At 48.2% G+C, this 27854-nt stretch overlaps 1 protein-coding gene across 3 annotated transcripts in view; it reads left to right on the top strand.

Moving 5' to 3' along the window:
* Positions 1 to 27854, top strand: part of PRKAR1A (protein kinase cAMP-dependent type I regulatory subunit alpha) — a 459354-nt gene that overhangs the window by 141528 nt on the left and 289972 nt on the right. For all 3 annotated transcript variants that reach the window (XM_069655075.1, XM_069655072.1, XM_069655074.1), the window contains exon 6: positions 27599 to 27645. In XM_069655075.1, the coding sequence (XP_069511176.1) occupies positions 27599 to 27645 (47 nt within the window). The remainder of the gene's footprint in view (positions 1 to 27598; positions 27646 to 27854) is intronic.

Genomic DNA, 27854 nt, shown 5'->3' on the forward strand with positions numbered 1-27854 from the left:
GTAACAATCTATAAATACTTTTGTGATAACACACAGGTGAGTAAAACCCAAGGATGTAATATAAAATTACAGGTGCTTTTGAGATCAGTGAACCACAGGTAGAGTTCAGCAGTAACTCTTGTAACTTATTTTTGGAAGGCACACAGCTAACACAAGGTAAGTAAAACCCACATACTTTTTTAACCTCACAATGAAGGGTAAAGTAAAACCCAATGTTACACTTTACTGATTGACTCAGTTATTCTAGGTAGGCAACAACCTAATACAGATTTATTCTGGACAGGCTAGCAGCAAGTCGGGGGGAAGGAAGACCCGGTTGAGGGACACTCATACAATTATCCTCAAAGGAATAATGTGGTGAAACCAACACTTTACTTTTGGGAAGAGGCAGAACCTAATCACAGGAGAGTAAAATACCTTCACATCTACTTTCTACTAGACTGGCAAAACGGCTGCTAAGGAAGGAAAAGATGTTAACCATACTTTTAAGAATGGTGCATCACATATCCTAGGTAAGTAAGAACGTTTGTAACTGTTAACTCTTGGAGTTAGCTACCAACCAACTCTTTGCAAGTATCTTTTAAACACGTATTTTCTTTTCTAGGCAAAAGGTCCAATCCCTTAAGTCTTTCCCTTATTCTTGGAGCATGAGTGTTCTCAGTGGCAGAAGGTGGGTCACTAGGACTAGTGACCAACAGGCAGTGTCAGGATAGGTTCTTTAGTAGCAAAAGTCAGTTCTTTAGGAAAACTGGGCAAACAGGTGAGTGATTTAGTTAGAAGAGGGTCCAGGGGCTTCGCTGAAGACATCCTAGCAGGATTCTAGCAGTGGGACTGGGTGCACTGGATGAGAGGCCTCCCCATCACAGAAAATAATTCACAGCTACACCGAAATCCTAACGGACTTAAGGTAAGCACAAGCCAACACCGTACCTCAGCATTGAAGATTTTGCAGCAGGACTTCAGGGTCTGCAGCCAAATACCCGGTCAGTGGATTCCTTGTCGTGGTGACTGAAAACAAGACCTCGGAAGGAACTTTGCAGCAGGGATTGATGAAGTAGGCTCTAGGCAAGGTTTCCCTAGCGGCTGAATGTGTTTTTGCTGCCTTTTCAAGGAGCACAGGAGACAGAAAATCGTGGTTGAATTCCCATCATTACAAATGTCCAGCACTCTCTGGAGGGGAATTTTCAGAATCGATTCGTGCCTCTGGAGATCTACAAGGATGCCCATGAAGTTTCAGCGAGATTTGGAATTCGGAAGGCTCCGGGTCGGGGGTGTCGTTTTCGGAGTCCCCAGGTTGATTGGGAGGAAGGGCTACAGCATGCTCTGGTTACACAGCAGGCTCGCCGGTCTATGGAAATCGTTTCCAGCTGCTTTTCCTTCATCCTCTTTGGTTGCAGTTCCAGTAGTTGACCTTTCTTCCAGGTTTGCAGTATTTATCAGGAACTACAGCACAACCTCTACATTCTCTCCCCGCATTTTACAAGAAGGGGCGGTGTGATTGTCCAATCAGGACAGTCAGCCCCCCCCCCCCCCCGATTTCCCCTCCCCTTGGGATTTGTCCCCATTCAGGCAAGGCGTAAGACCAAGGGCTGTGGAGTTTTGGACTCCTCCGTCGCTTCCTGCCCTCAGACAGACTGGATCCTGGGTGGGGAGTCCAGGGGACTCCAGCTGAAGATAAAAATCACACACAGGAATTTCCCACCCTGGATGTCAGGGGAAGAAACAAACGTCAAACACTAAAATGGCAGGGGGGGGAGGGGCATTTTGGTAAAATGAGCACTCTTGGGTGCCTTTACTGTAGCTCACAGTAAAGGTGCACCAAATTAAAACAAGGTATCGCTGCCACCAGCCATTGAATGTAAGCTTGTCACTAACAGAATTGTTAGTTTTAATGTGAAAGGCAATACATTGCATCTCCCCAGCACTCCACATGTGGTGGAGTGTGCTGGCCTCACAGAATAAAATGTAAAAGGGATCCAAAGATCCCTTCTACCCCTGGGAACTGTAGTTCACTCAAGGTTAGCAAAAGCAAGTTAAAAGGGTTGCCGCTAGGGCAACCCAGCAACAACAGGCACTTATTGCCAGTAAGTTGTTAAAGAGGATAACTTTAAATAGACACTATGGCGCGTCAAAGAAATGACACCAATAAAAACAGTTAAAGATTCTGCGAGTGTGGAAAAGGGTTCCCACTGACTGAGTAATGAAGGAAAAAAATCCCACTAATAAAGCAAAAAAATTCTGGGGTTGACTCGGGTTAGGAAGCTTTACCAGTTCTGTAAAAATCTTACCTAACACGTGCATTGAAAATGTCTTCCGACCAGCCCCCTTTACATCAGGGGGTCAATGAAAACCAGACTCATTGGTAGTTACCATCACAAGGAAAAGAGCAGGAACACCTCTAGCCTCGTCATAGTACCCAGACAGAGTAAAAAGACGTATTTGGTAGGAAAGTCTCAACCTCGGCAGCCTACCAAGCATGGATTGCTAACACCACCCTGCCGGCCAGTTTCAACTGCCACAAGCGGGACGAGGTAGCCAAATTAATGGGCTCAGCCCCAGAGCCCCTTAAATCCAACCTCTCCCGTGGCAGAAGGGAAGGCCATTGCTAACTGCATTCTAAAAAATAATCTAGATGCAGCTGATAATGCGGGTAGAATAATTGTTGAAGGCACACTTATCAAATGCCACGCATGGCTACGCCAGTCTGGTTTTAAACTCGAGACACGGGCTACTCTTCTCAACATCCTGATAGACCCAAGTTCGGCCAGGCAGAAGACCCCCCCCCCCCCCCCCTCCTCAAAAGTGCCAAAGAAGAATACAACACTTTAGTCACTGGGCCAATTTACCGATAAACCCTGCAGTCTGAATGGGGGGTGGGGGAGTGAGGGGCTAGGCTATAAGTTTCATTGCATTAGGGGACAAAATTCACAAAAGGGGTCTGGGTACAACCAAGGTCAGGGACGGCTCCAAACCCAAAACAATGTCCTCCTGCACGAGGTTCCCTCCTCCCATGCCACTCCAGTAGGACGAAGCATAAAACTTTACCAACGTATGGGAGGGAATCCCCTCAGACAAGTGGGTGCTTTGAACCGTAGTGGGGTGGGGCGCAATTATTATTTTTTTTTAAACTTTATTTTTGTTTTTTTAACATATGTTAACAAACGGCCATGCACCGGCCTCACTGAAGTTCCCAATCAGCCCACCTCCCGCTCCCTGCTGCTCACATGAGACCAGGATTGTTTAGGCAATAGTTAGTGTTATGTGAATTTCACTGGATCCTTCTCAGTGTGTTTGGGATCGCCGGTCTGTGACCGGGGACGAGGTCTGCGAGGAGGTTGTCTGCCGTGGTGATCAGATATGATGTATAGGGTCCTCATATGTGTGGGGGGCGAGCATGTAGAAGTAAGGTCTTTATGAAGCATGTTTCTACATCTTGGCAATATGTCACATCATTTAGCCACTGCTGAAGGTTTGGTAGAGGTCCACGTCCCCAGTTAATTGCGATTCTTCTCACCAGAACCAGTAGAAGGTCTCCTTCCGTATGCCGGCAGGTGCCTGGTTAGTCCTAGAGTGCCAGAGTTGGTTCAGGGTCTAGTTGCGTACCTAAAATCGCAGAGATTTTCTCAAGTACCACTTTCCAGAACGAGATGTCTGGTCATGACAATGCTTGGTGTATGAAGTCCACATCCAGGGCGCCACATCGGCTGCATGCTGCTGAGATTGTCGGCCGCTGTGAGTGGTGTTTCGCTGGTGTGTGGTAAAGCTGGTGTAGGTAATTGAAATGTATTTGCTTGTATCTTGTATTGAGGGACCTTTTGAGTCGGACACAATATGTAGTTCTAGTCCTCATCTGCTATGGTGGTGCCGAGGGTTTTCTCCCATCGTCTTCTGGGGTTAATGGGCAGAACGGTCATTTCGATGAGGAGCGATCTGTATATCGCTGATGCCAATCGTCCATTACCTTGAGACTATCACCCCGTGGAGGAGCTGCCAAGTAGGAGGCTGCCGTGAGAAGGCGGCGAGGTTGGTTTGAAGGGTGTGACGCAGCCGAAAATAGATGAACACGTCGAAGGCTTTATCACAGCCTTTGTCTCAGGCTTGTTGCTTTGATAGAAAGTTGCCATCATTGAAGAGATTGCTTAGTGATTTTATTTGCAGTCCACTGTAGATAAATTCTCTCTGCAGTTATGGGTATTCCTGGTATGAATGGCGCTGGGAGGAGGGGAGAAAATCTGGCTTGCATGTTGCTTTTCAGGTTTGTTTTTATTTATTTTTTTACGATTCCCCCACCCCCCTTCCCCCAATGGCTCCTCTGCTCCAGACTGTATGTGTTGTGGACAATGTTCATTGTATTGAGTCACCTATAGTTGGCCAAAGATGACTGCTCTGAGAAGGTAGGGAGACACCAGAGCGTTTCCCATTTGAATATGGGGTCTGACGGACTAGGTGGCGTACCAAAGGCCAAGGAATTGGGCTTGTGCAGCCCAGTAATGGCGTTCTAGGTCTGGGAGCACGAGGCTGCCTTTCGCCACAGGTTGAATCGGCATAGTGTAGGCCACTCTTGCTGTCTTGACCACCCACTGTAGCTTGAGGATTAGGCTTTTGATGCGCTGAAGGAAATGCTGTGGCAACATCAGTGGGATATTCGCGAATAGGTATAGGAATTTAGGAAGAATTACCATTTTTTTTTTTTAACGAGGGAGACCCTCCCACTTAAGGTGAGCGGGAGGAGCTTCCGCCTGTTTACTTTGTTTTGGATCCCTTCCACTGTCTTTTCGTAGTTATCTTGCATGACATTGTGGTTAGATTTGGTGAGCAGAATGCCTAGGTATGACATTCGAATATTGCCACTGGAAACCAAAATATTCAAATTCTCGGGTGTTGGTGGTCAGGTGGAAGATTATGGATTTTGACTGGTTGATTTTTAGCCTAGAGAAGTTACCAAATTTGATCACTGCACGCATCACTGGGTTCAAGTTCTCTGCAGGGTTGTGAAGAAAGAGGGCCACATCGTCGGCATAGAGGGATCTGATTAGTTTATGAGGGCCGAGAGAGAGGCATTTGGCCAAGTGGAGGCCTTGGAGATCGGAAGCCAGGGGTCCCATTACCAGTTCAAACAGATGCTGACTAGGGGCATCCTTGCCTGGTTCCTCTCTGCAGGTATATGTCTGATGAACGTGTTTTTTCCCCGAATGATGTTTGATGTCGGGTGCTCATATAGGAGGGTGATTAATTGGATGAAGTAGTTTCCTAGGCCCATGTGCTGCAAAATGGCAAAGAGAAGGGCCACTCGGAGTCGAAGGCCTTTTCAGCGTCTAGCAGGACAGCCGCTGCCTGACTCTCCGGGTCAAAGTCCTCCTTCACTCCAAACATCATCCTTATGCCAAATGACGTGTTCCAGCCAGGTACGAAGCCTGCTTGGTCGGCGAGCACCATAGCCAGCATAAGGGGGGGTAATGGCCTCGATGTCCGGATCTTCGCCAGTACCTTGTTGTCCAGGTTTATTAAGGATATAGGTCTATGAGGCGCAGTTGTCTTTTGGTTTACCGGGCTTGTGGAGAAGGCCATGCATAGGGTTGGTGGTAGCGTCCCGGTGGTTGGTGCTTCCTCATACACCTGCAGTAATAGTGGGGCCAGCAGTTGTGCAAAGTTTTTATAGAATTCACTGATTAGGCAGTCCGGGCCGGGAACCTTGGTATTGGGTAGTCCCTTTATGGCTTCGAGAATTTCTTCTATGGTGATGCGTTGGTTCTCGAAGTTCGGCATTCACCCAATAGAGCTCGATGCTGTCCATCTGGTCAGTTCTGTTGGGTCGGCAGTGTAGTAGGTATTGTACAACTTTTGGTAAAACTTACGAAAGGTTTCAACTACTTCTGCTTCTTCGGTGTGCACCATGTCGCTGTTTTGGTAACCGATTCTCTCGACCTGGGTTGGTTTCTTTTCGCTTGACACAAGTCGTGCTAGGAGGGCTCCGGGTCTCTGGCCTTCGTCAAATTGACAAATTTTATGATTCCTGGTTAGAAATGTCACCTCTCTCGGCTCCAGATCTAAAGTTTTCTAATTCTGCCTTGAGTGCAGCCAGGGTTTGTGGGTTGGGTGACTTTGAACATTCTTGCTCAAGTTCTTTCAGTCGGGTTTCGCTCACAGATGGTTCTCTCTTGATCCGTTTCAATAGCCCATGCTTCTTTGCCATGTATATCCCCCCGACACAGCACTTCAGTGCCTCCAAAGTGTGCCCGCTGATGATACAGATCCCTGGTTTATTTCGATAATGGACAGTATTTTGGTTCGTAGTTCATCTGCGAAGACCTGATCTTGAAGGGCTCCTGGTTTGTACCTCCAATGCGGGTTGTACCTTTTATCGCCTGGTACAGTGCATTCAAGGATTACTGCCGAATGGTCTGATCAGGTTCTGGTTCTGTCCCTAGTGCCAGTGACCGTGTGAGGACATGAGGAGATAGTAGAGTCTCGAGCTAGTCTTATGGACCCAGGAGTGGTACGTGTATTCACAGGCCTCCCAGTGCTCATGCCGCCAGGTGTCTAAGGTTGTAGGCCTTACATATTTCAGCGATCTGTAAACTAGCTTTGGAGGGGGGAGGACGTTGGGTTGTACCCCGTGTCCACCCCCAGAGGATTGCGGCTGATCCATCGGTTTCCAAGTGGGTCATCACCCAGTCAGTTATTTGGTCCGTAGGTGCTCTGGCTGTAGGAATTCACTAGAATGATTGCTTTGCCTTCTATGATCCCTCATACTAGGATTGTTCTGCCTTCCGGCTCTTTCTCTGTCGATATTAGTCCGTTTTCTTATCAATCAAGATAGCGACTCCTCTGGCAAAGGAGGAGTACAAGGCAAAATATCCGAAATCCCCATTTTCGGGCCCAGCCACTTTCGGAGTTCGGTAGAAGGTGCATCTCTTGGATCAACGCAACATCAATCTTATGCCTTCGCAGGTATTGGTTTATTTTGCACGTTTTTGTTGGCTGGTTGCCTCCTAATGTTCCATGTGGCTAGGTAGAACTTGCCGGTTGATTTCTATTGCTTTGGTGGTCTTTTTGCTGTTCCCCATGGATGTGGTTCGGTGGGAACGTTTCCTCTTTGGTTGTAAGTTGCTGGCACTCACGGAGTCTGGAGCAAGCAGGGGACATGGGTTTTGGCCGGGTCGTAGGATAGGTGACTGGACTTCGGTTGGTGCATGTTTGGAACTGTGTGCTTTCTTATCAGGGCTACCCTCAACTTGCCCTTATTCTCCGTCCATATTAAACGTGCAACCCCAACATGCCCGTAAATTTGCCCCTCCCTAGTAATAACATGTTGAGTTTATTGCTGTGCTTTGGCCGCTAGTGGCTTGCCAAGAAATAATGCTCTCCTTGAAGGTTACGGTTGGTCTTTCAGCATGTGTTGTCCGATTCCAGTGCGAGGATTTGAGCCGGGTGTGCAGTGACTTCAAGGTGGGTTCTTCCTCATGCGGTCTCTCTTCGGAAGCCTTAGGTTATTGTCTGCAGCTTTGCAGCCGACCCGTTCTAGGAAGGTATTAACCTCTTCGGGTGAATTGAAGAATTGGTTTTTGCCATCATATTGGATACAAAGTTTGGCCGGGAACAGCATGGAGTATAGAAGTTGGTTGTCCTGTAGTCTGCGCTTTACTCCTGCAATGGACCACCTCTGGGCCTGTACCGCCAGGGAAAAGTCGGAACAACTGAATAGTGTTACCATTGTAGTGGAGTTCGCCTTTGTCCCTAGCCAGGCATAGGATGGTGTCCTGGTCTTTATAGTTGAGGAGCTTGGCTGTAATTGGTCCTGGGGCGGCACAAGGTATAGGACGGGCAGCGGGGACCCTGTGGGCGCTCTCGACCACAAATAGTTGAGAAAGTGCTGACAATCCGAATAGATCTTTGCAGATATTTTCTACCAGATCCTCCATTTTATTGGGGGGTTGTTCACGTACTCCGACCAGCCTGATATTATTGAACCGAGCGCGTCCTTCCAGGTCTTCGTTCTTGGCGATGATTGTCTTCATCTGGCCTTCAAGCGTAGTGACCCTTGTCGTGAGCGAAGTCGAGCTGTCATCGAGGACTGAGACTCGTTCTACTGCGTCAAGCCTGTCCCTGTGCTTGTCAAGCCTATGTTGGAGCTGGTCCACCTTGGAGGACAGAGCGTCTTATTTTGTTATCAAGATTGGCGATGCCAGCTTTCAGATCAAGTAATATTTCTCTTATGTTCGTGTTCAGAGTTGGTGCCTCTTCCTCTTCTATGACCTCGGCGGGGGATTAGGGCCTGTCGCCGGGTTTGGGGTTCTTAGCTGCTGTCCCTGCCTCAAAATTTAGCTTCCTTTGGGATTTGTCGTTTTTTCCCATAATGGGTAAGTTTGGCTTTCTGTCGGACTGATGAGTGTTGGGTGGTTCACCCCCAGGAGGGGTGTACGTTGGTATGGTTGGATGTGTGGTTCGATCCGATGTACCTGTGATTTCTAATGTTCTGTGCGTGGGTCACCTTTTTGTGGCGGTTCGAGGGCGGAGATTCAGAGTTACTTTATCTGGATGGGTGTTACCAGTGTGGTGAGCCCACTCTGGGTGGCCAAGTGGCTGGATCCAGGACTAGGTGTTGCTTGAGGGACGGGGGTGCGAGTCTGTCTGCAGTGAGGTAAAGGCCCCGTGGGGGGGGCGTCTGGTGAAATATCGGCACAGGGCAGAAGATCTTTCCTTAACTGTTCAAAGCACCTTACAGTTTAGCTGGCTATTCCATTGCTCCGTGTAGATATGGCGCTATTTCACCGCTTGGGAGCCGGTGCTTTGCTGGGTGACAGGAGCAGGGCTTCTCGTGGTGTGAGTTCTGGCGGCAAGAGGAGCCACCGTATTGGGCCCAGCAAACAGGCCTATGCTTTGTTGTCCCGTGAATGTATTGCCCGCTCTGGCTGGAGTTCTGCCGATAGGGACAAGGACATAGGGACAAGGACATGTGTATGGCAGGGGGGGGACGCGTCTCTCCTCACCTCACTGCTGCTGCGGTCTGCTCCATGGGGCGAGGACATCTGGTGCGGGCTGTTGACTGCCACCCCCTCCCTTGATGTCCGCAGTGTGGTTCCTCGTTGGGCTGAGCTGGCGCGCCGATCTTGGTACGTTCCAGAGTTTGCCCGCTGGGTGTGGGCCCAACAGCGCTCCTGCCCGGGGGTGGGGGAGGCCCCCCGCAGCACGAGCGGGATCCGCGTCTGTTGATCCTGGCACGACAGATCGGGAGTGGGCTGACTGTCCCTGGGCTGGCCCTCCTTCGGTGGATTTTGCAGGAATTGCCAGTTTCCTGTGGTTTGTTTGGGGGCTGTCTGGGGGCTGTCTGGCCAGCCTGCGCTGGCGGCAGTTCTCAGTTTGCTTCACCTTGGAGCTCGCCTGGCTCCGGTTCCGGTGGCTGTGGTTTGCCGCCCTGCTCGCGCCCCAGATCTGCCGACTGATCCGCTCTGCCTGCTGTGTATTGTCTGGTTCTCTGTAGTGTAACTGCCAACTCTGCTTCAGCTGCACGCTCTCCAATGTTTTCCGTGTGGCTAAGTGCTATAACAAGTTAAATTAGACGCTGGAAGAGGTGTATACATCAGGATTAATTGGGGAGCCTTTTGTGGAGCTCACAGAGGAGCCACCATCTTGGTTGGCCCTCTAGCGCCCTCTTATTACATTACATTTGTTATGCGCTTTATTGACCCTTGGGCATAAAGGCGCAGACAACAGAAAACATACAGCACAAAGGACGACGTCCTTAAAGATAACAGATCATAAGGCTCCACGGAAGTTATTCCGCTATCCCCGATATTAAGATACAGCGCTATTGGAGAAATCCGTATTTTTCAGTAAGTCAAACAGAAAGGTCTTCAATTCCTTCTTAAAAGATAAGAGGGAGGAGTGGCTCCTCAAACTTGTAGGAAGATTGTTCCACAGAGGCGGCCTTCACCTTGAATGCTCCCTTTTCCGCCTTTGATGTCTTGGATCTTGGCTGTATGATCTGATTTGAGAAATCGGATCTCAGAGATCTTGAATTACTCTTAGAAATTATATGCTGTTGTAAATACGCAGGCATTACTTGGAGCCGGCATTTAAAGACTATAATACTCTAAAGTTAATCCTGGCTGCAATAGGGAGCCAGTGTAATGAGCATCTGGCCGCAGTTACGTGACTGTGCCTAGGAAGTCTGAGAACTACTGACCGCCCAATTCTGGGCTACCTGCAGTCTGTGCAGCTCTCTTTGGTTAATGTCAAGCAGGAGGCTGCAACAATAGTCCAATTTGGCACCTATAATGGCCCTGGCTATTGTCTCAGCACTTTCCTGCGAGATCATGTGCCTCAAATGAGCCAATAATCTAATGTAATAGACTATCCCCGCCACCACTGATGAAACATGAGCTTTCATGCTTAGTGTTGAGTCCAGTATTACTCCTCAGATTTTAGTTTTTGATAAGGGTGTGATCCCCCAGTTTGAAAGTGCTATAGTCTTGATTTAACTTAATAGCCTTGGAGCTGCCTACTATCAGCAGCTCTGTCTTACTGCGATTAAGAGCTAGGAAGTTATCCAGCATCCATTTTACAATAAGGGCGAAAACTCTATTAACCTCTGCCTTTTTGTGGTGTCCCGTTAAGTTAATAACACATTGGGTGTCGTCTGCAACAAGTCCCCCTCTTCCTGTAGCATAAAGAAAAATGGGGCCATGAACAAGTTATACAGACATGGGGACAAGCTTGCCCCTTGAGGGACCCCATAAAGAACATAGTGGGCTGGCTTCCGCGGTGGCAGAGCAGCCTCTACTTGCTCTGTTCTCTAAGAAAGAGGTGATCCACAGAGCTGCTGATTCTGAGAGATTAGCCACCTCCTGTAGCCTTGGAATAAGGATTGATTGATATTTTATTTCTATCGCGCTCATACACAAGTGTTTCAGAGCACGACCAGGCAGGGAAAAGGGATCAGGGGAGAACAAAAACAATGGTTTTACTAGGCCCAGTGACATTGAGAACGTGCAAGTGCAGGGTAGAGGGAGAAGTGCATGGAAGGGGGAACAAAAGGAGAGGTGCGGAGCGAGAAGAAAATAAATAAAACGATAAATAAAAAGGCAACAAACAATGGGAGTGCAACCAGAAAGTGGCAAGTGCTGGGTTTATGGCAGCAGGCCATGTAGGTCTGAAAGTGCAGGAAGAAAAGGGGAGGGCTGTATGGGTACAGATACAGACACCAGTGCAGGGGGTGGACCGGAGGCAGTGCGTGAGGGTGGCAAGATGAGCAGGTACCTGGGCCCAGAGGACGGAGGGTGGCCAGGTGCATTGTGCCAAGGGAGAGCAGAATCAACAGGGGGGAGGAGAAGGCAGAAGCAAAGAGGAAGGTTTTGAGGTGCCCTCAGAACCAGAGATGGTTCTCCTGGTTTTAGAGTGGCAGGGAGGCTGTTCCAGGGGGAGGCCCCAGCTGAAGACAGAGATCTACCCCCAGCTCGTTTCTTTGAGAAACGACTGACCCTGAGGGAGTTGGAGGTAGAGGAGCGGAGTACTCGAGATGGGAGGTATTTGCGGAGGGATAGCTGAAGGTATGTTGGACCTAGGCCCTAGAAAGCCTTGTGGACAATGCAGAGGGTTTTGAATTTAATCCTTGCATCCACAGGGAGCCAATGGAGAGATTTCAGAGCTGGAGAGATACGATCCCAGGGCTTGAGGCCAAGGACACGTCTCGCAGTCCTGTTCTGGATAAGTTGTAAAGGGCAGAGTAGAGGCAGGTAGATTAAGAAAGAGGCTGTTGCAATAGTCCATCTTAGAGAGAACCAGAGCTTGGGAGACAGTGAGCTTCTGGGGGAATGAGAGGAAAGGAAAAATACCTCTGACGAGGTGCAGTAGGAGGTTTGACTTTTTTGATACATCAGCGATGTGGGCAGAGAAGGAGAGTGTGGAATCAAAGGTAACACAAAGTTCTTGGCCTCGCAGGTGGGGATAGGAGGAGGGCCAAGGGAGGCTGGCCAGAGAGAGGGGAAAGGAAGGTGATGGTGTGCCAATGAGGATCTGTCTTGCTGGCATTAAGACAAAGATTGTTGGCGGCACACCAATCTTGGATGGCAGTTAGGCAATCAGTGATGAGAGAGGTGGAGGAGGTGGCCGAGGGCAGCCTGAAAATGAGTTGTCGTCTGCGTAGCACTGGAAGTTTGAGCAGAAAATGGCAATACAGCGGGCGAGAGTTGCCAGGTATTGGTTGAAAAGCCAGGGCCAGAGGTTAGACCCCTGGGGAACACCACAGGTGGAGAGGAAGACGGATGACAGGAAGGACCCAAGTTGGACATGGGAGGGTCGATCGGAGAGGAAAGAGGTCAGCCAGGCCAGAGCCTGATCGGTGATGCCCAAGTTATCCCGGAGACGGTTGAGCAGGATGGTATGGTTGACTGTGTCGAAGGCAAAGGAGAGATCCAGTAGGATGAGAACAGAGGGAATGCTAGAGTCAAGTTTGTAAAGCAGATCTTCACGGATGTTCAGGAGAGCAGTTTCCGTGCTTCTGCCAGATCTGAAGCCAGACTGATGGTCATGGAGACAGCCAACAGAATGAAGGTTTAGCTGAGAGATGGCCAGCTTTTCAAGGAGTTTGCCTAAGAAGGGGGTAATGGAAAATGGGAGTGTGTCGGAGTGTCCGGTGTGCCGTGAATACGGTGAGGATTTCTTGGGACTGCCGCTAGAAATCACTGCTGGATAACGAATTATTATTATTATTATTTTTTTTTTTTTGCTGCCTTGGAACTTTACATTGGAGTCTGCTTTCACTTCGCAGACACAGGAGTCTGCTTTCACTTGCTGTTGCCCTGCTTGCTTCATAAACCGGAAGTCAAGCGAAGCGTAGCGGAGTGTGTCAGTGTCCGGTGGTAGGTGGAGTGTTCAGTGCTAGACCCCAGCGCCGTAAAAGATCTTCTAAACTTCAAAACACAAAGGAAGGTAAGCCTTCCTTTTTTAAAAATTTTTTTTTCTACACGGGTCTTCGGGATTAAGTGAAGAAGAGCACGGATATAAAATGCTCTTAAGGAGAGACAATGAACAAACTGGAGGGGCTGAGGGCACAGCTGGGGACAAAGATATCACCTGTTCCACCCCCTCCTGGGCTGCGGAGGCAGAGCTACATTTGGAGGTCCCTGATCCCCTATTAAACGAAAACCCTTGCCCCTTTAACATTCAAGTGAAAATTGGAGCAAGCACAGCTCTATACATAGATAACGGGCTGGGGGCACCCAATACTGGGGAAACACACAAAGTCACGGGAGCCGCCATGGATGACATCGAAATTGTAGCAGGAAGCCAACAGACGGCTGCTGAGCATTCGGCAAATCAGGTCACACAAAAAACCATAGATAAACCAGTAGAAACCCAAACGCAAAATCTGGTCAGTTCGTCAAATCCAACAACATGGAACGTTTCTACTATTGAGCATTGGGCAAGCCCAAATGAGGCAAGCATAGGTGACAACGCCAGTCTAGGGCCTGCATCCAGTGGGATAGAAAAATCGAACTTACCAACATCGGGGGAGCATCACATACAGAAGATCCTGAAAAGAAAAAACTCAAACTCCGAGGCAGAAGAAGAAAGGCCGTGGATGGAGTCAGCAAAGTCGGAAGGCTGTGAGGGAGCAAACCCAAGGAACCAGCTTAGCCCCCCCGCCAGATATACAGTTAAGAGGACGAAATACTCGACCAACCAAAAGGAAGGTGCCCCCAGAAGCATTATATGGAAACCATTTACTGCAGGACCATTGCCAATAAACCTAATAAAAGGGGGGACCAAAACTCCAACCATTACAAATGGAGGAACCATAGTTACCCCAGTAAACGCAGGACAGACCCTTGGCCTCAGTTTTGGCAGCAGGAGCTCCGCCTGTACGAATCAATTAAAGAAAACGACAGGAGTGGAAATATCAGACGCAGTTTTGTTGGAAACATCAATGGACATGGAGAACGCATTAAGAGATACAGGAATCAAAAATGTTGACAAAGCAAAAGGAACGAGTGCCAAAGTAGCTACTGAAGACAAATTGACGCAAACGTTGCCACCAAACCAAGTGGGAAGCGTAGACCAGGTCATATCGGGCCGAACAATGGAAGACAATTTCCTAATGGTCGCAACTTTGTCAGGTGTCCTAGCACCCTTCATGAAATTGTACTAGGATATCGCGGACACACTAAGATCATTCTACAATACTTGCTATGGTTCACACTAAAACAATATTTGTGGAGGGCTTTATCTCAGCAATCCAAAACAACTTGGACAACAGTACCCCCAACGTCACCCAACTGCTCCATGACATAATCGAACCTATACTAAAAGAGAAAACTAGGGAAGTCCAATCCAAAAAGCAAGGAACCAATAAGGAAAGACTCTGGAATAATGACCACACAAGAGGTCAGCCCAGTCATAGAAAAAGAAAACAACGCTGGATCCAACGAGCAAGAAAACAAAGGAGAAAGGTCCACGGCAACACCGGTAAACGTAGAAGAGGTCGCAGAAACCCAAAGTGCGTCCGTTACGGGACCGCGAGCAGCCCAAAGTGAAGAGAAGGGGGAGACAAAACGAAGACGGACCCACCCTGGCCGAGGACTGCACCAGCAATAATCTTTTGAGAGAAAAATCAAAGAGCACATCATCTGATCCAGATATAAGAAATGAGCCGACAAAATCACTAGAGACTGAAGTGGAAAAAAAACCCTAAACAGAAGTGCCAGGGAAGGGCTAAACAATTCTACAGAAATAGTGGAGGCTATCTCTAGTAAAAAATCGACAACAAGGCCTGAAGACCCCACCACTACGGATAAGTGTCGGGAGAAAGGAAAGAAAAAGGGGAACGTGTGTGAGATCTTCAAAACAAGAGACACAAACACAGGAGGGAAAAAATCAGATAACCAAATAAAAACGAAGAACAACGGGCCCGCAGACAACAAATCAGGGGGTCATCACAAGATCACAGGACCCACTAAAAAACAGAAAAATCAACCACCAGTAAAAGCCACAAGCAGTAGCAAAAGCCGGGCATTTATGAAAAATTTGACAATACCGAAAGAACAACCGAGTATAATTGACCAGCTAAGAAACAACAAGAAAAAGGTCAGAACAGAACAAAAGACTGAAGGACAAAAGATCTTAGAAATCGAAGAAGACGATTGTCCTGAAAATGACCTGCTGGATCTCTCTACATACCCGGTCTCAGATGATGAAGACAAACAGGGAATAAGAGGCTTCGAAGAGGTAAATACAGAGGCAGAAGACTCCTTGAGTGAGGAGCATACAGACTATAGTGAAAGTGATACCTAATCTATAATGTCAATACAGACCGAAAACGAGACGGACAACAAAAAAGTTCCAGATACTCATACATAAAAGGATGCATTGAGAAAAAACCGGGATCTAAGTGAAAAAAACTCAGAAGAGTGAACGTAGAGGTCGAGAAAGGAATGTGGGGTGGTCTGAGACCCGGAACCACGGAACCAGTCGGGAAAGTGAAACAAGATACAGCAAAAAGCGGACCGAGATGGAGGAAAGAGATCGGCATCAACAAAAAGAGGGGGAAAGAGACCTACAGCACCGACCGCGCAAAACAAGTGCTGGTGACAGTTATAAACAACCGGGGCTTGTCCTAGAACGTATCCTTCATTATGAAGACCGACTAATTCTCAACAGAACCAATGTAATAAGATTACTCCACCATATACCGGCATTAAGACTAATTACAACAGACGACCTGGCGATCGTGGAATTCGTCGAGGAAGATCGCACTGATAAAGTAATTCTGCACACAAGATCAAATCTGGTGAGACAACTACTACTGGAAGAAGCCCCGCAATTAAGACCAATGGGTTTTGACTTACAAGAAAGTGACGAAGTCCTAAAAACCCAGGAGAGAGTAAAGAAACACTCGGTGAGACAGATCAACAGAAAAGACAGAGACCAGTAGTGTTAAAACAAATAGATCAGCAGTGAGAAGGGGCAACCAGAACACACAAAGCTCAAACAATAGAAGTCAACATCAAGGAGAAGAAAACGAAGCGGCAAGGTGGAAATGGTTGAAAAACATGATTGATGTCAAAACAAACACCCAATAACATAAAACAGTAAAGTGTGGGTTCATGGAGCCTGGGAAGTTGGAACACTAGAGGCTCTACCCACCTTTTTACTAAGGGAGCGCTTCAAAAAGAGAACTTTAGTGTGTTGTGCCTACAAGAAACATGGTTGTTGCGACCACCGACACTGGAAGGTTACATGGTTCTGCTAAATCCAGCAGTCAAAGGTCAAAAAGGCAGACCCATGTCAGGCCTACTTATAGCCATCAAAAACGATCTGGATTGGCAAGTCCTGGAGGAGTCAAACCCAAATTTATTCATTCAGATGGTAGTGTTACAGCTGGACAAAAAAGCCAGTAAAATACTAATATTGATCAACATATACTGGAACCCAGCAAATTTATCAAACGAAAACCTACCAGATAAAATAGCAGAACTAATTGATGAACAAAGAGAAAAATGGACTGATCCAATATTCATATTGGCAGGAGATCTAAATTGTTCATGCCTGAACAAGGACAACCAACCCGAATATGATACAACAACTGCCTCAGCAAAGGAAAAAAGAGGAATCGTATGGTACAATCAAGGTACTGTCGTTCTGAATGGAAAGGTGAAGGGGGACCAACCAGCAAAACCTACTTGGAAGGGAACACAATCAGTAGAGATCCTGGATTACATTTGCATTTCAAGCAACTTGTCAGATAACATCCAGACCTTGAAAGTAATCCCAACAGTAGAAAGTGACCACAATCTGTTAAAACTGACGTGCAAAAACATAAGCAATAACAAGATTGGAACCTACAACCAGAAGGTGGTCATAGACCAAAGGGGTATTAAATTAAGGATCAGACCAGAGAAAACAAGAGAACTAAACCATAACCTAAAACAAATGATCTCGACGCTTGAAAACGAACAAAGTCAAAAAAGGATTGACTACAGCCTGCTTTTCAGAGCATTTGTTACAGAAAGGAAGCTTGGAAATAACCATCAAACAACGACTCACCAACATCAGTATGACAGTCGCATACGAGAAAGGAAAAAAGCATTAAGGAGAGATATTAGACGACTAAAAAAGACCAAACCCGACAACTGGAGTAAAGAGATACATAAGTTAAAACAAAAGTACAGAAACTGGTTACACTTACACAAGAAGACATTGCTAAACCAGGACGCAGAAAGAATGTTGGGGAAAATAAGATCTAAAAACACAGCTGAAATTTGGGCAATTATCAACGAAGCGGAGAACCTCAAGCAATAAGTCAAATGAACCCAATAAGTGCTTCATCATGGGTCAAGTATTATACACAGCTGCAAGGGGAAATTTACATCGACCCAAAGCGGAAATCAATGACAAACAAAAATGAGGCAGTAATAGATATCAGTATTGAGGAAATATAAAACATCCTGAAAAAATTGAGACTCGAGAGCCCCAGGGCCCGACGGGCTCACGAATGTAATACTGAAAAGCAACATAGGTGAATGGGCCAAATTCCTTCAACTTCTATTCAACTACATATTAACAACAGAAAAAATCCCGGATTCCTGGCGAAAGGCATTAGTGGTACCCATTTTCAAAAAGGGTCTCGGCACATCAGCAGACAACTACAGACCGATTGCATTACTGGACGTGGTGGGGAAGGTCTTTGCGTCCACACTATTGAAAGCATTAAACCACTGGGTACAGCAAAGTGGACGTCGTGATCCTTGGCAATCGGGTTTTGTGAAGGGGAGAGGCACAGCACTCAACATTTTCCTGATTAACTTATTGAAAGCCAGAACACAAAGGAACAAAAACCAAGGAATCTACATCGCGTTTGTAGACTTGTCGAAAGCTTTCGACACCATAAAAAGGGCCAAACTATGGAAGAAAATAAAAACTGGGAATGTCCTCAGTCACTGGTGGAGAACATCAAGGACTTGTACACGGACACAAGCATCAGACTGGATACAGCGGGTACACTAACAGACGAAATTCAGATAAAAATGGGCTTAAAGCAAGGATGCCCGCTGGCACCAGAACTGTACAACCTGTTCACGTCAGATCTGGAAGATTAATTTGAGTCCACCCGCTGCTTTTCACCAAAAATAGCAGGAACGCCGATTGGGAGACTGCTTTACGCAGACGATATCGTCCTGATGGACCAAACCCAAATCGGCTTGCAAAGACAGCTTACGTCATTAGTCGTATGTGGACTCAAATGACCTGGTTATAAACCCAGAAAAATCAAGAATTCTGAAGTTAGGCCCAGGAGGTAATAAAGCCAGAGGGAAAAAACTAGGATGGTCTCTGATAAACAAAAAAATCCTGGAAGTCGAAGCATTCACATACTTAGGAGTCTGTATAGACAACACGAAGAACAATACGCCAAGAATAGCTGGGCTAAAAAGAAAAGCAACCAATCTAGCTGCCCAAGGGAGAATTCTGCGTAAAAGATACTCCAGATTTACCTTATCACCTCTAATAGCCTTTTATAGGATGAAAGTGGTGCCAATACTAACATATGGGGTAGAATCACCAATCCCCTTACAAGCTCAAACATGGTCAATCCTGGAGGGTCTGTTTTGGAGGAAAGCTTTACAGCTGCCTAAATCAGCCCCAATACAGCAGATAAGAAGAGAGCTGGCTCTGACATCACTCAAAACAATAGTGGTATGGAAAACACTAAGTTTCTATCGGAAATGTCTTGAGGAAAACACTACGGGTGGATTTGGGGTGTTGAAAAAAGCCCTAATAGATCAATCCGATGTAATCCTAACAGACTGGCAAAAGTCATGTGGAGGGATCCTAGTGAACCTCAGCGAGTCAGAGGATGACTTATGGATTAACCCAGACAAAACTAAAAAGACTATACATGGCAGATTGGATCGAAACCCAAGAAGATAACTGTAAATATAAAGGTTACGAAGACTTCTGGGCCCAGCCACGAAAACTGAATCAGATCCCGAGCTATCTGACTTTATTCCCCAATTGGTACTTCCGAGACCTTTTCCTGAGATTCAGATTGAACATTTTACCAACAGGAGAAGTATTACAAAGAAGAAAAAGGCTGGACATCAGGGAAAGCTGCAGAATGTGCAAAAAAAAAGGAGAGATAGAATCTCTGAAACACCTCATACTACAGTGTACCGGTTTAAGGAAAGAGCAAGAGCAGTGCTTGGGGGACATCCTTAGATGCTACACGACAAGGAATGTCGATGAGTGGTGGAGGACTCTTGTAGAAGGAGAAAAAATGAAAACGACATTAGCACTCATAAAATTAGTGATTTTAATCCTTAAGAAACCAGAGGAGATCAACAACATAACCCAGGACTAATAAAATGCTACCAAGCACTGCTACTAAGATACTGTATACCAAACGAAGAATCATGATGAAAGAACGGACATGCTCAGGTTAAAGGTTGCAAATAAGGAAACCCCACAATCTGTTTAAATAAAATAAAAAAATAAAAAAAATGGGCGATAGTTGGCCGGACAAGAGAGATCCGCTGTGGGTTTCCTGAGGAGAGGATGCACAAGGGAGTGCTTAAGAGGGGAGGGGGAAGGATCCTGAGGCAAAGGAGTGGTTGCAGAAGTCAGCAAGGGCCGGAGCGAGGGTATCAATGTGGTCCTTGAGAGTTTTAGAGGAACAGGGATGAATCGGTTTTGACGAGGCTTTCATAGATCGGACTTGTCTAGCGACCTCATCAGGGGAGAAGAGAAGAGGAAGAGAAGGAGGCTGGGGGGGTGGCTGGATGAGTGCTCAACTAAATCAAAAGCCGCTGATTGATCTAAAGAGATAATCAGGGAGAGACCACTTCTATCTATTTCCCCCATTAATTTAGATTTCAGTTCCAAAAGAGTTTCCGTCCCATATTTCTTCCTAAAAACCCGACAGATTTGGATGAAGGATAGTATGAAGATCTAAGTGCTCTGTGAGTTGACTGTAAGCCACTCTATCCAAAATCTTAAGTAAGAAGGGTGTGTTTGGGTCGGAAATTTAGAGGATTGTCCATTGGCAATCCCGTTTTTTTTTTTTAAAGATGGGGGTGACCATGGTTGCTTTTATTTCGTTTGGAACACTACTTGCCTTCAGAGAGGCATTTATAAAGTTACAAACTGCTTTATGGGGGAGTGTTTTTGTATAGAGCTGCTTCAGCGACCCGTGATCCCCCAAGACATAGAACCATGTCAAAAGAACAGCAGCACATCCTACTGGGAGAGGCGGCAGCACTGCTATTAAAGGACACAGTCAAAATGATTGCGGACGAACCAGGTAAACAAGGTTATCTAGTCTACGTACTTCCTTGTGCCCAAAAAAGATCTCTTGATGCACCCTGCATTAGATTTGCATCCTGCAAACCCTCAAGCCACAATATGTCTGCGTGACGATACAAGAAGTAATCGTACTGCTAAAGTGGGGGGGTGTTCTGGAGGGGAAACTACAACGCAACCTTGTATATGAAAGATGCTTATTTTCATATATCAATGTTCCCAGCGCACAACAGAAAATTCTTGTTTCAAGATAGCAAACCAGCACTACCAATTCTATGTTCTAACCTTTGGCATAGCATCCACTCCAAGGGTATTCACCAAGGTACTGGCGGTGGCACACCTATGCAGGGAATCGATCATAGTGTACGCTTACCTGGACAATTGATGATCACAGGGGAAACAATGAACAAACTTTTTTTTCTCCAATTGGGTTTTTCGTGGGGATTGGGTCCTCTGACGTATTCCATATCTATGACCGTAATCACCACAGCTGTGCTGCTTCGGAAAATCTTACGGCGTCCTACGTCGATACGCCGTCCTCGAGGACCTCCTTCGATGGCCAACGTCACCAGATGTTCTAAGTAGGACGCACGACGCCCATAGCCTCAGTTCTGTTTTTTCCGCAAGCGTGTTCGCTTCGGGAATCTCGGCGCGCCTCGACTCTTTGGAGTTTGTTTCTCGGTTCTTCGAACCTGTTAGTTTTCTGAAGTTTCTTCTTCTTAAAGCCTGGACGCGGGGTGGAAGACGAGGTAGACATCCTTCCCGAAGTGCAGGGACTGTTGGTCCAAGATGTCAGTGACGGACTCGCACGACGCCTGCCTCTGGTGCCTTGGGGAGGCCCATGACACGGATGACTGTATCAACTGCCAGTCGCTCACGTCCAAAGCCTTGCGGGAGCGCAAGAAGTTGTCGGTAGGTAAGGTGTTCAAGCCACGGAAGTCGAGGTCTGCAGGGCTTTCGATGGACGATTCCAGTGGCGACTCTCCGCATCGTCGTCGGAAGTCCAGTGGGTCTCGGTCCCGGAGTCGGTCCCGCCACTCCTCTGCCTCTTTGAGGCACTCCCAGAAGCGCCGTTATCGGTCGCCTTCCCCGTTCACCTCCGAGGACTCTGCCTGTCAACGGGTCGCTTATCTCACCAAGCATGTGTCGCCGGAGGAATGGGCTTCCTTCGGGAAGAAAAAGTTGCGGTTCACGAATCGCAGGGCACCAGTCCGTCTGCGCCTCCGAGTGGGGTCGGTCGTGATCGGTTGAGACACCGCTCGCACGCCTTCGGGCTCAGGTGGTCGGCACGATTCACGGGAGAGGTCCCGCTCGGACAAGGGGAATCCTTCTCGTCATGCCCGGTCCAGGTCCCGGTCCTCGACGTGCTCGAGGCCGTGTGAACCTGTGGTGTCTTCGAAGAAGACATCGACGCTGGTGACGCCGATGTCGTTGACGGGCTCTTTCGAGGCCCCGCCTCCGAAGAAGTCGTCAGCGCCATCGGTGCCCAGGCTGTCGAGGGACACACTCGGGGCTCCGGCCTAGAGGTCTGTGTCGACGCCATCGATGCTGTCGACGCCACGTTCGGCGTCGATGCCGATTCACTCGATGCCCTCGGCGCCTTTAGAGGCTGTCGACGGGGGTACCCCGGGGCTCGGTGGAACCCCCTAGAAAGGCTCTGGCCAAGGTCAAGCATGGCTTTAGTTCACATTCTGTGCCTTCTTACCGCCATCTTGAGTTTATTTCAGAGGTGGATGAGGGCTCTGATGATGGCTTAGTTCCTGATATGGTGCCAGACAAGATTCTCTCGGGCCATAGCCAATTTGAGGACCTGAGGCAGTCCCTGCACAAGGTTAGTGGGCTGGACACCTCTCGGGAGGTGGAGATTTGTAGGCCTGAGCCTGGCACTCATGCCAACTTCTCGTACTGGCGCCTTATGTCTAGGGTCACCGAGTACTTGGGATGGTCTGCTCCCCCAGGGGAGTTTCTTCAGGATGACTTTAGAGATATTCTCAACCTTGGTCCACCAACTGACACGGTACTGCCGTTTCATATGGCTCTACAGAGGAGGGTGGCGGCGGCTTGGACTGCTGCGGAGAGTCTCCCGGCAGTGGGCAAGTCTTTGCCACGAAAATACCGCCCAGCCAGTAGCAACCCCTGCTACCTGTCCAAGCACCCTACTCCGGAGAGTTTGGTGGTGCAGGCGGCTACGGCCCCGGCAAAGCAGGCGTCGTATCCTACCATCCCTCCTGATAGGGACGACAAGCATTTTGACGGCTGGGCGACGTGTTTTCTTCAGGGGGTATGGCGCTTCAGGCGGTCAACTCCGTATGTGCCTTGTCACGATTCACACACACTGTGGAACTGTAACCTTAGCGGCTGAACATATTCCCGAATGGGATGAACGGGATTGTTTCCTTGCCATGGTTCAGGATGGTAAGGACGCCATGTGTGAGGCCGTTCAGTCGGGTTTGGACATGGCAGATTGCGTCAGTCGTCCATGGCAGCGAGCATGTGATATGCAGGTTTGCGTGGTTGCGAAAGTCGGGGTTTGCTCCTGATGTGCAGGCCCGGCTCCTCAACATGCCCTTTGACGGGGGAACATCTTTTTGGCAGCAAGGCTGACGAGAGCCTTGAGAAGTTGCAGACCTCCAAAGCTGCAGCAAAGTCGTTGGGCGCTGCAGTTCGCCAACCTCTGCCTTTTCGTCCTAGGGAACAGCAATGGAGGGGAGGTTCCTTTCGTTATTACTCGTCCTTTGGTAAAGCGAGAGGAGCTGCCAGTCACGGGGGCCACCGTAGGAGTGCTAGAGGTGGAAAACCAGATACTCAAGGTTCCAAGGCCGCTTGGGCTGTTGCCTCTTTGCCCTCGGGCAACGCGGCAGCCGCTTCAGCTCAGTCATGAGGCCATGTCCCATGGTTCGCCGGTTGGGGGAAGGCTGGCGCAGCATCTTGTAGAGTGGCGTGCCATTACTTCAGATGTGTGGGTTCTGGAGATCATAGCCCATGGCTACTGTCTTCCTTTCCGACAGAGGCCTCACGACAGTCCACCAGGGAATCTCTCTTTGAAGAGTCCAGATCCGCTCCTTGCGCAGGAAATTCAATCCCTGCTGGAGAAAGGCGCCATAGAACTGGTACCTGTAGCGGAGTGGAACAAGGGATGGTATTCCCCTTATTTTTTGATTTCCAAGAAAGATGGGGGTTTCAGACCCATCATGGATTTGCGCGGTTTGAACAAACTCCTCAGGAAGGACAAGTTCAAGATGGTTACTCTCTCTCAAGTCCTCCAGGCCCTTCAACTTCAGGATTGGTTGGAGTCTCTCGACCTCAAGGATGCTTATTTTCATGTGCTGATACATCCAAAGCACAAGTACTTGAGGTTTGCGGTTGGAGATTCGCACTTTCAGTTTCGGGTCCTGCTGTTCGGATTGACCTCCACCCCGAGGGTCTTCACCAAGCTCGTGGTAGTAGTGGCAGCGCATCTCAGGCAAGGGGGGGGGGCTCACGTCTACCCCTACCTGGATGATTGGTTGATCAGGGCGCGCTCTCCCGAGCAAGTCCTGGATCATCTGTCCGTCACCTGCCACTCCCTCCACAAGCTGGGATTCTCCCTCAACTTAAACAAGTCACATTTGACACCAACTCAGAGGCTCCAGTACATCGGAGCAGCGCTCGACACGTCCCTGGGGCAGTGCTGGCAGTGCTTTTCCCCCCCAGGTGAGGGCTCATCACATTCAGCAGATGGTGCACAACTTTCAGCTTGCCCAGAGTCTTCCAGCGTTCGAGTTCTTGAGATTGCTCGGCCTCATGGCATCCTGCATTCTTCTGGTGCCAGAGGCCAGGTTGTGGATGAGATCTTTGCAATGGGCACTGAAGCTCCAGTGGTCTCAGTCCTCCGGCAGGATCTGGGACCCTGTTCAGGTGCCGCCCTCGGTCGCCCCGGACCTTCTGTGGTGGGCTGACGAAGGCAATCTGATGAGGGCTCCATTTTGGCTACCCTGGCCAGAGGTGACGATCGTGACGGACGCATCCCTCACAGGATAGGGAACTCATGCCAACGAATTGAGTCAGCGGTCGTTGGTCTCCTCTGGCGTCCAGACTCGATATCAATCTGTTGGAGCTGAGGGCCGTCAGGCTAGCCCTGAATGCTTTTCTGCCAACTGTGCGAGGAAAGAATATCCTGATCCTGACGGACAATGCGGTGGCCATGCACTACCTCAACAAAAAGGGAGGGGGGGGGTCACTTCCTCTGTGCAGGAAGTTTCGATCTCGGCAGTTCATCTGACCGGAGACGAAAACGAGACGGCGGACGCTCTGAGCAGACAGAGCGCAATCTCTCACGAGTTGGAGTGGCTCCGGAGATTCTCCTGGAGATCTTCGCCCTTTAGGGGACCCCTCAAGTGGATCTCTTCGCCTCCAGTGCCAACCGGAAGTGCGAGAGGGTCTGCTCGTGGGAATTTCCTCCAAAAGGAGCCTTGGGAGACGCATTCGTGGTGGAGTGGTCCTTCCCACTGCTGTAAGCGTTTCCTCCAGTCCCCGTCACCCCGCAAGTACTGCGGAGGTTACAGAGGTTCAGTTCCCGGATGATCCTCATTGCTCCGGCGTGTTCCCGGAGGACGTGGTACCCGGACCTTCTCGACTTGTCCATCTGCCCTCCACGTCGTCTTCCCTATCGAGAGGATCTGCTCTCAGGGGAGGGGGGGGGGAGGTCAGGTTCTCCATCCAGAGGTCAGATCCCTCAACCATCACGCTTGGCTTCTGAAAGGTTGAGGTATAAGGATTGGGACCTCCCTGAAGACGTGATGGAGGTGTTGCTCTCGGCCAGACGGCCAGCAACAAAGTCCCTGTACCTTTGGCGTAAGTTCTGCGACTGGTGCAGGCTTAAGAATGTGGATCCTTTTGCATGTGACATTCCCATGGTTCTGTCTTTTTTGCTTTCTTTGGCCCACAGGGGCTTGCAAGTGGGTACCGTTAAAGGTTACCTGGCGGCGCTGTCCATATTTAAGCGCTCGTCTGAAGAGTGTTCCTATTTTAAAATTCCTTTAATTTCTGTTTCTGAAGGGGCTCACTAATGTGTTCTCCCCGTCGCCTTTCCAGGTGCCCGGTTGCAATTTGAACCTTGTTCTCAAGTTTCTGATGGGTGCTCCGTTTGAGCCCTTGCATTCATGCCCTTTGAGACTGACTCTTAAAACTGTATTTTTGGTTGCGGTCACTTCCGCTCGCAGAGTGAGTTACAGGCACTTTCAGTTAAGCCACCCTTCACTGTGTTTCATAAGGACAGGGTTGTCCTTAGAGTTCGTCCTTTTCTTCCGAAGGTGGTGTTGGAATTTCATTTAGGCCAGAAGGTTGTTCTGGCGTTTTATCCTCCCCCACATCCTGGTAAGGAAGAGGAGATGCTCCATAGGCTTGATCCTAGGAGAGCGTTAAGCTTTTATATTTCACGCATGTCCCGGGTCAGAGTGGACGATCAACTCTTCATTGGTTACGCTGGAAAGCGTTTGGGACAAGCTGTGATGAAACAGACTTTCTCGCTGGATTATTTTGGCTATCTCCGAGTGTTACCGCTTGGCGGGCTAAGGACCCACCGGTCGGCTTGCGGGCCCATTCTACCAGGGGTATGGCTGCCTCTACTGCCCTACAGAGGTGTGTTCCTATTCGTAACATCTGTGATGCAGCCACCTAGGCTTCGGTACATACTTTTGTACGTCCCATTCGTGGGCAGGATCTGGCCTGTGGCAAGGCGTCCTTTATTCCGCAATCTGATTGGGCATTCTAAATTTCTATTTTCTAAATTCTTTTCCCACCACCTTGCATTGGTACTGCTTTGGGAGTCTATCACAGATATGGAATACGTCGGAGGACCCAATTCCCTCGAAGAATAAGTTGCTCTCTTACCTGGTAACATTTTTTCGATGGGATGGTCCGACGATGTATTCCATATCGCTCCCTCCCTGCCTTCTCCGCTCCTTTCTTATGCGATTGCAGCTTACGTTTCCGCAAGGCTTTGTGTGTCAGACTGGCAGAAGACTGGTACAACACGTTCTGGGAAAAAACTACAACTGAGGCTACAGGCGTCGTGCGTCCTACTTATAACATCTGGTGACGTCGGCCGTCGGAGGAGGTCCTAGAGGACGGCGTATCGACGTCATCGACGCAGACGCTGAAAGATTTTCTGAAGCAGCACAGCTGTGGTGATTACTGTCATAGATATGGAATATGTCGTCGGACCATCCCATCGAAAGAACGTTACCAGGTAAGAGTAACTTGTTCATCTGCCAACAGAAATCTGCTTTGTACCAAACAAGACCAAACCATTCTTAGGAATGGATAGGAGCGATCACTAAAACAGAAGGTCTAGTCTTATCAAAGAAAAGAGTACAAAACATACAGCTGCAAATACCTCAGTATCTAACTGGTCGCCAGATAACCATACGCAAAGCAATGCGCTTGCTTGGTATATTGTGTGGTATATTGAGCGTGGGTTGCAGGGGGTGTCCGGTCAAAGTTTCGAATCAAAAGGGTTGAATGCCCTTTTGATCGAAATCAAAAGGATCGAAAATAAAAGGGTCGACACTTTTTATTTATATTTTTTTTGTTTGGTATGTGAAAACATTTTTTGTAAACAAGAAAACGGGTTGGGGGGAAGGCCCATTAAAAAAAAAGTGACCTTTTTCAGTCCTTTTGGTGTTGGAAAAAAGGCATTTGAGCCTTTTGTTTTCGAACCTTTAACCTAGAACCGTTGCAGGGGACACCCCTGCAGCACCCAAAAATAAAAGACCCTACAGTGCTGGTTCCCGATCATGGAAGTGAAGGGGAACTGGCATAGCAGGGAGACAGCATGAAGGAAAGGTAAATAGGGTAGTGGTTGGTTGGGGGCAGGGGTTTGTGCTTGTGTTTGTAGATGCATGTTCGCATGGGAAATGTGCAAACCTTTTGTGGTTTGCACATTTCTCATGCAAACTTTTCCGTCGCTGACTTTTCCACGATGGAAAAATCACACAGATGGCCTTTTGAACCGGTGGACTCTAAATGTAGTTGACCCTTTGGATTAGCATATCACCCGTGGAATTGCTACAAAGTCTTACATTTGCATGCTAAACTGATACTCGGTGCTAGTTGGCGACTGCGACCTGATCATCAGTATCTGGTCTTCAGTTACCCCATCTTGAAAAGAATGGCACCTGTATCTTTCCGGATATATTGCTATACATCTTCTATGGAATAGATTTAACTTGTTTTGGAGAATTTAATTTTAAGAAGTTTTGTAGCTGTATTTTATTGAAATCCTACACTGTCTGATTTACATAATTGTAATTTGTTTTGATTTTAGGTGATGAAGGCGATAACTTCTATGTTATTGATCAGGGAGAAATGGATGTAAGTACTGGTTGGCCTGACACAATATCTGGCCTTTATTTCAACGTGCATGCATGAAGTAATGGCCGATTGCCTGGAGTGCCTCTTCTGAGCAGGATGACCCCTATCCTCAACTTGGCTCAAACCTTTATAGGTTCAAAAAAGCGTTAAGTGAAAGGGGTAATCTTCCCACGCTCCATGAAGAAATCACACATTGCTCCCTGCTAAAT

This window comes from Ambystoma mexicanum, chromosome 3q, assembly GCF_040938575.1.
Source record: "Ambystoma mexicanum isolate Mex_15411 chromosome 3q, UKY_AmexF1_1, whole genome shotgun sequence".
NCBI lineage: Eukaryota > Metazoa > Chordata > Amphibia > Caudata > Ambystomatidae > Ambystoma > Ambystoma mexicanum.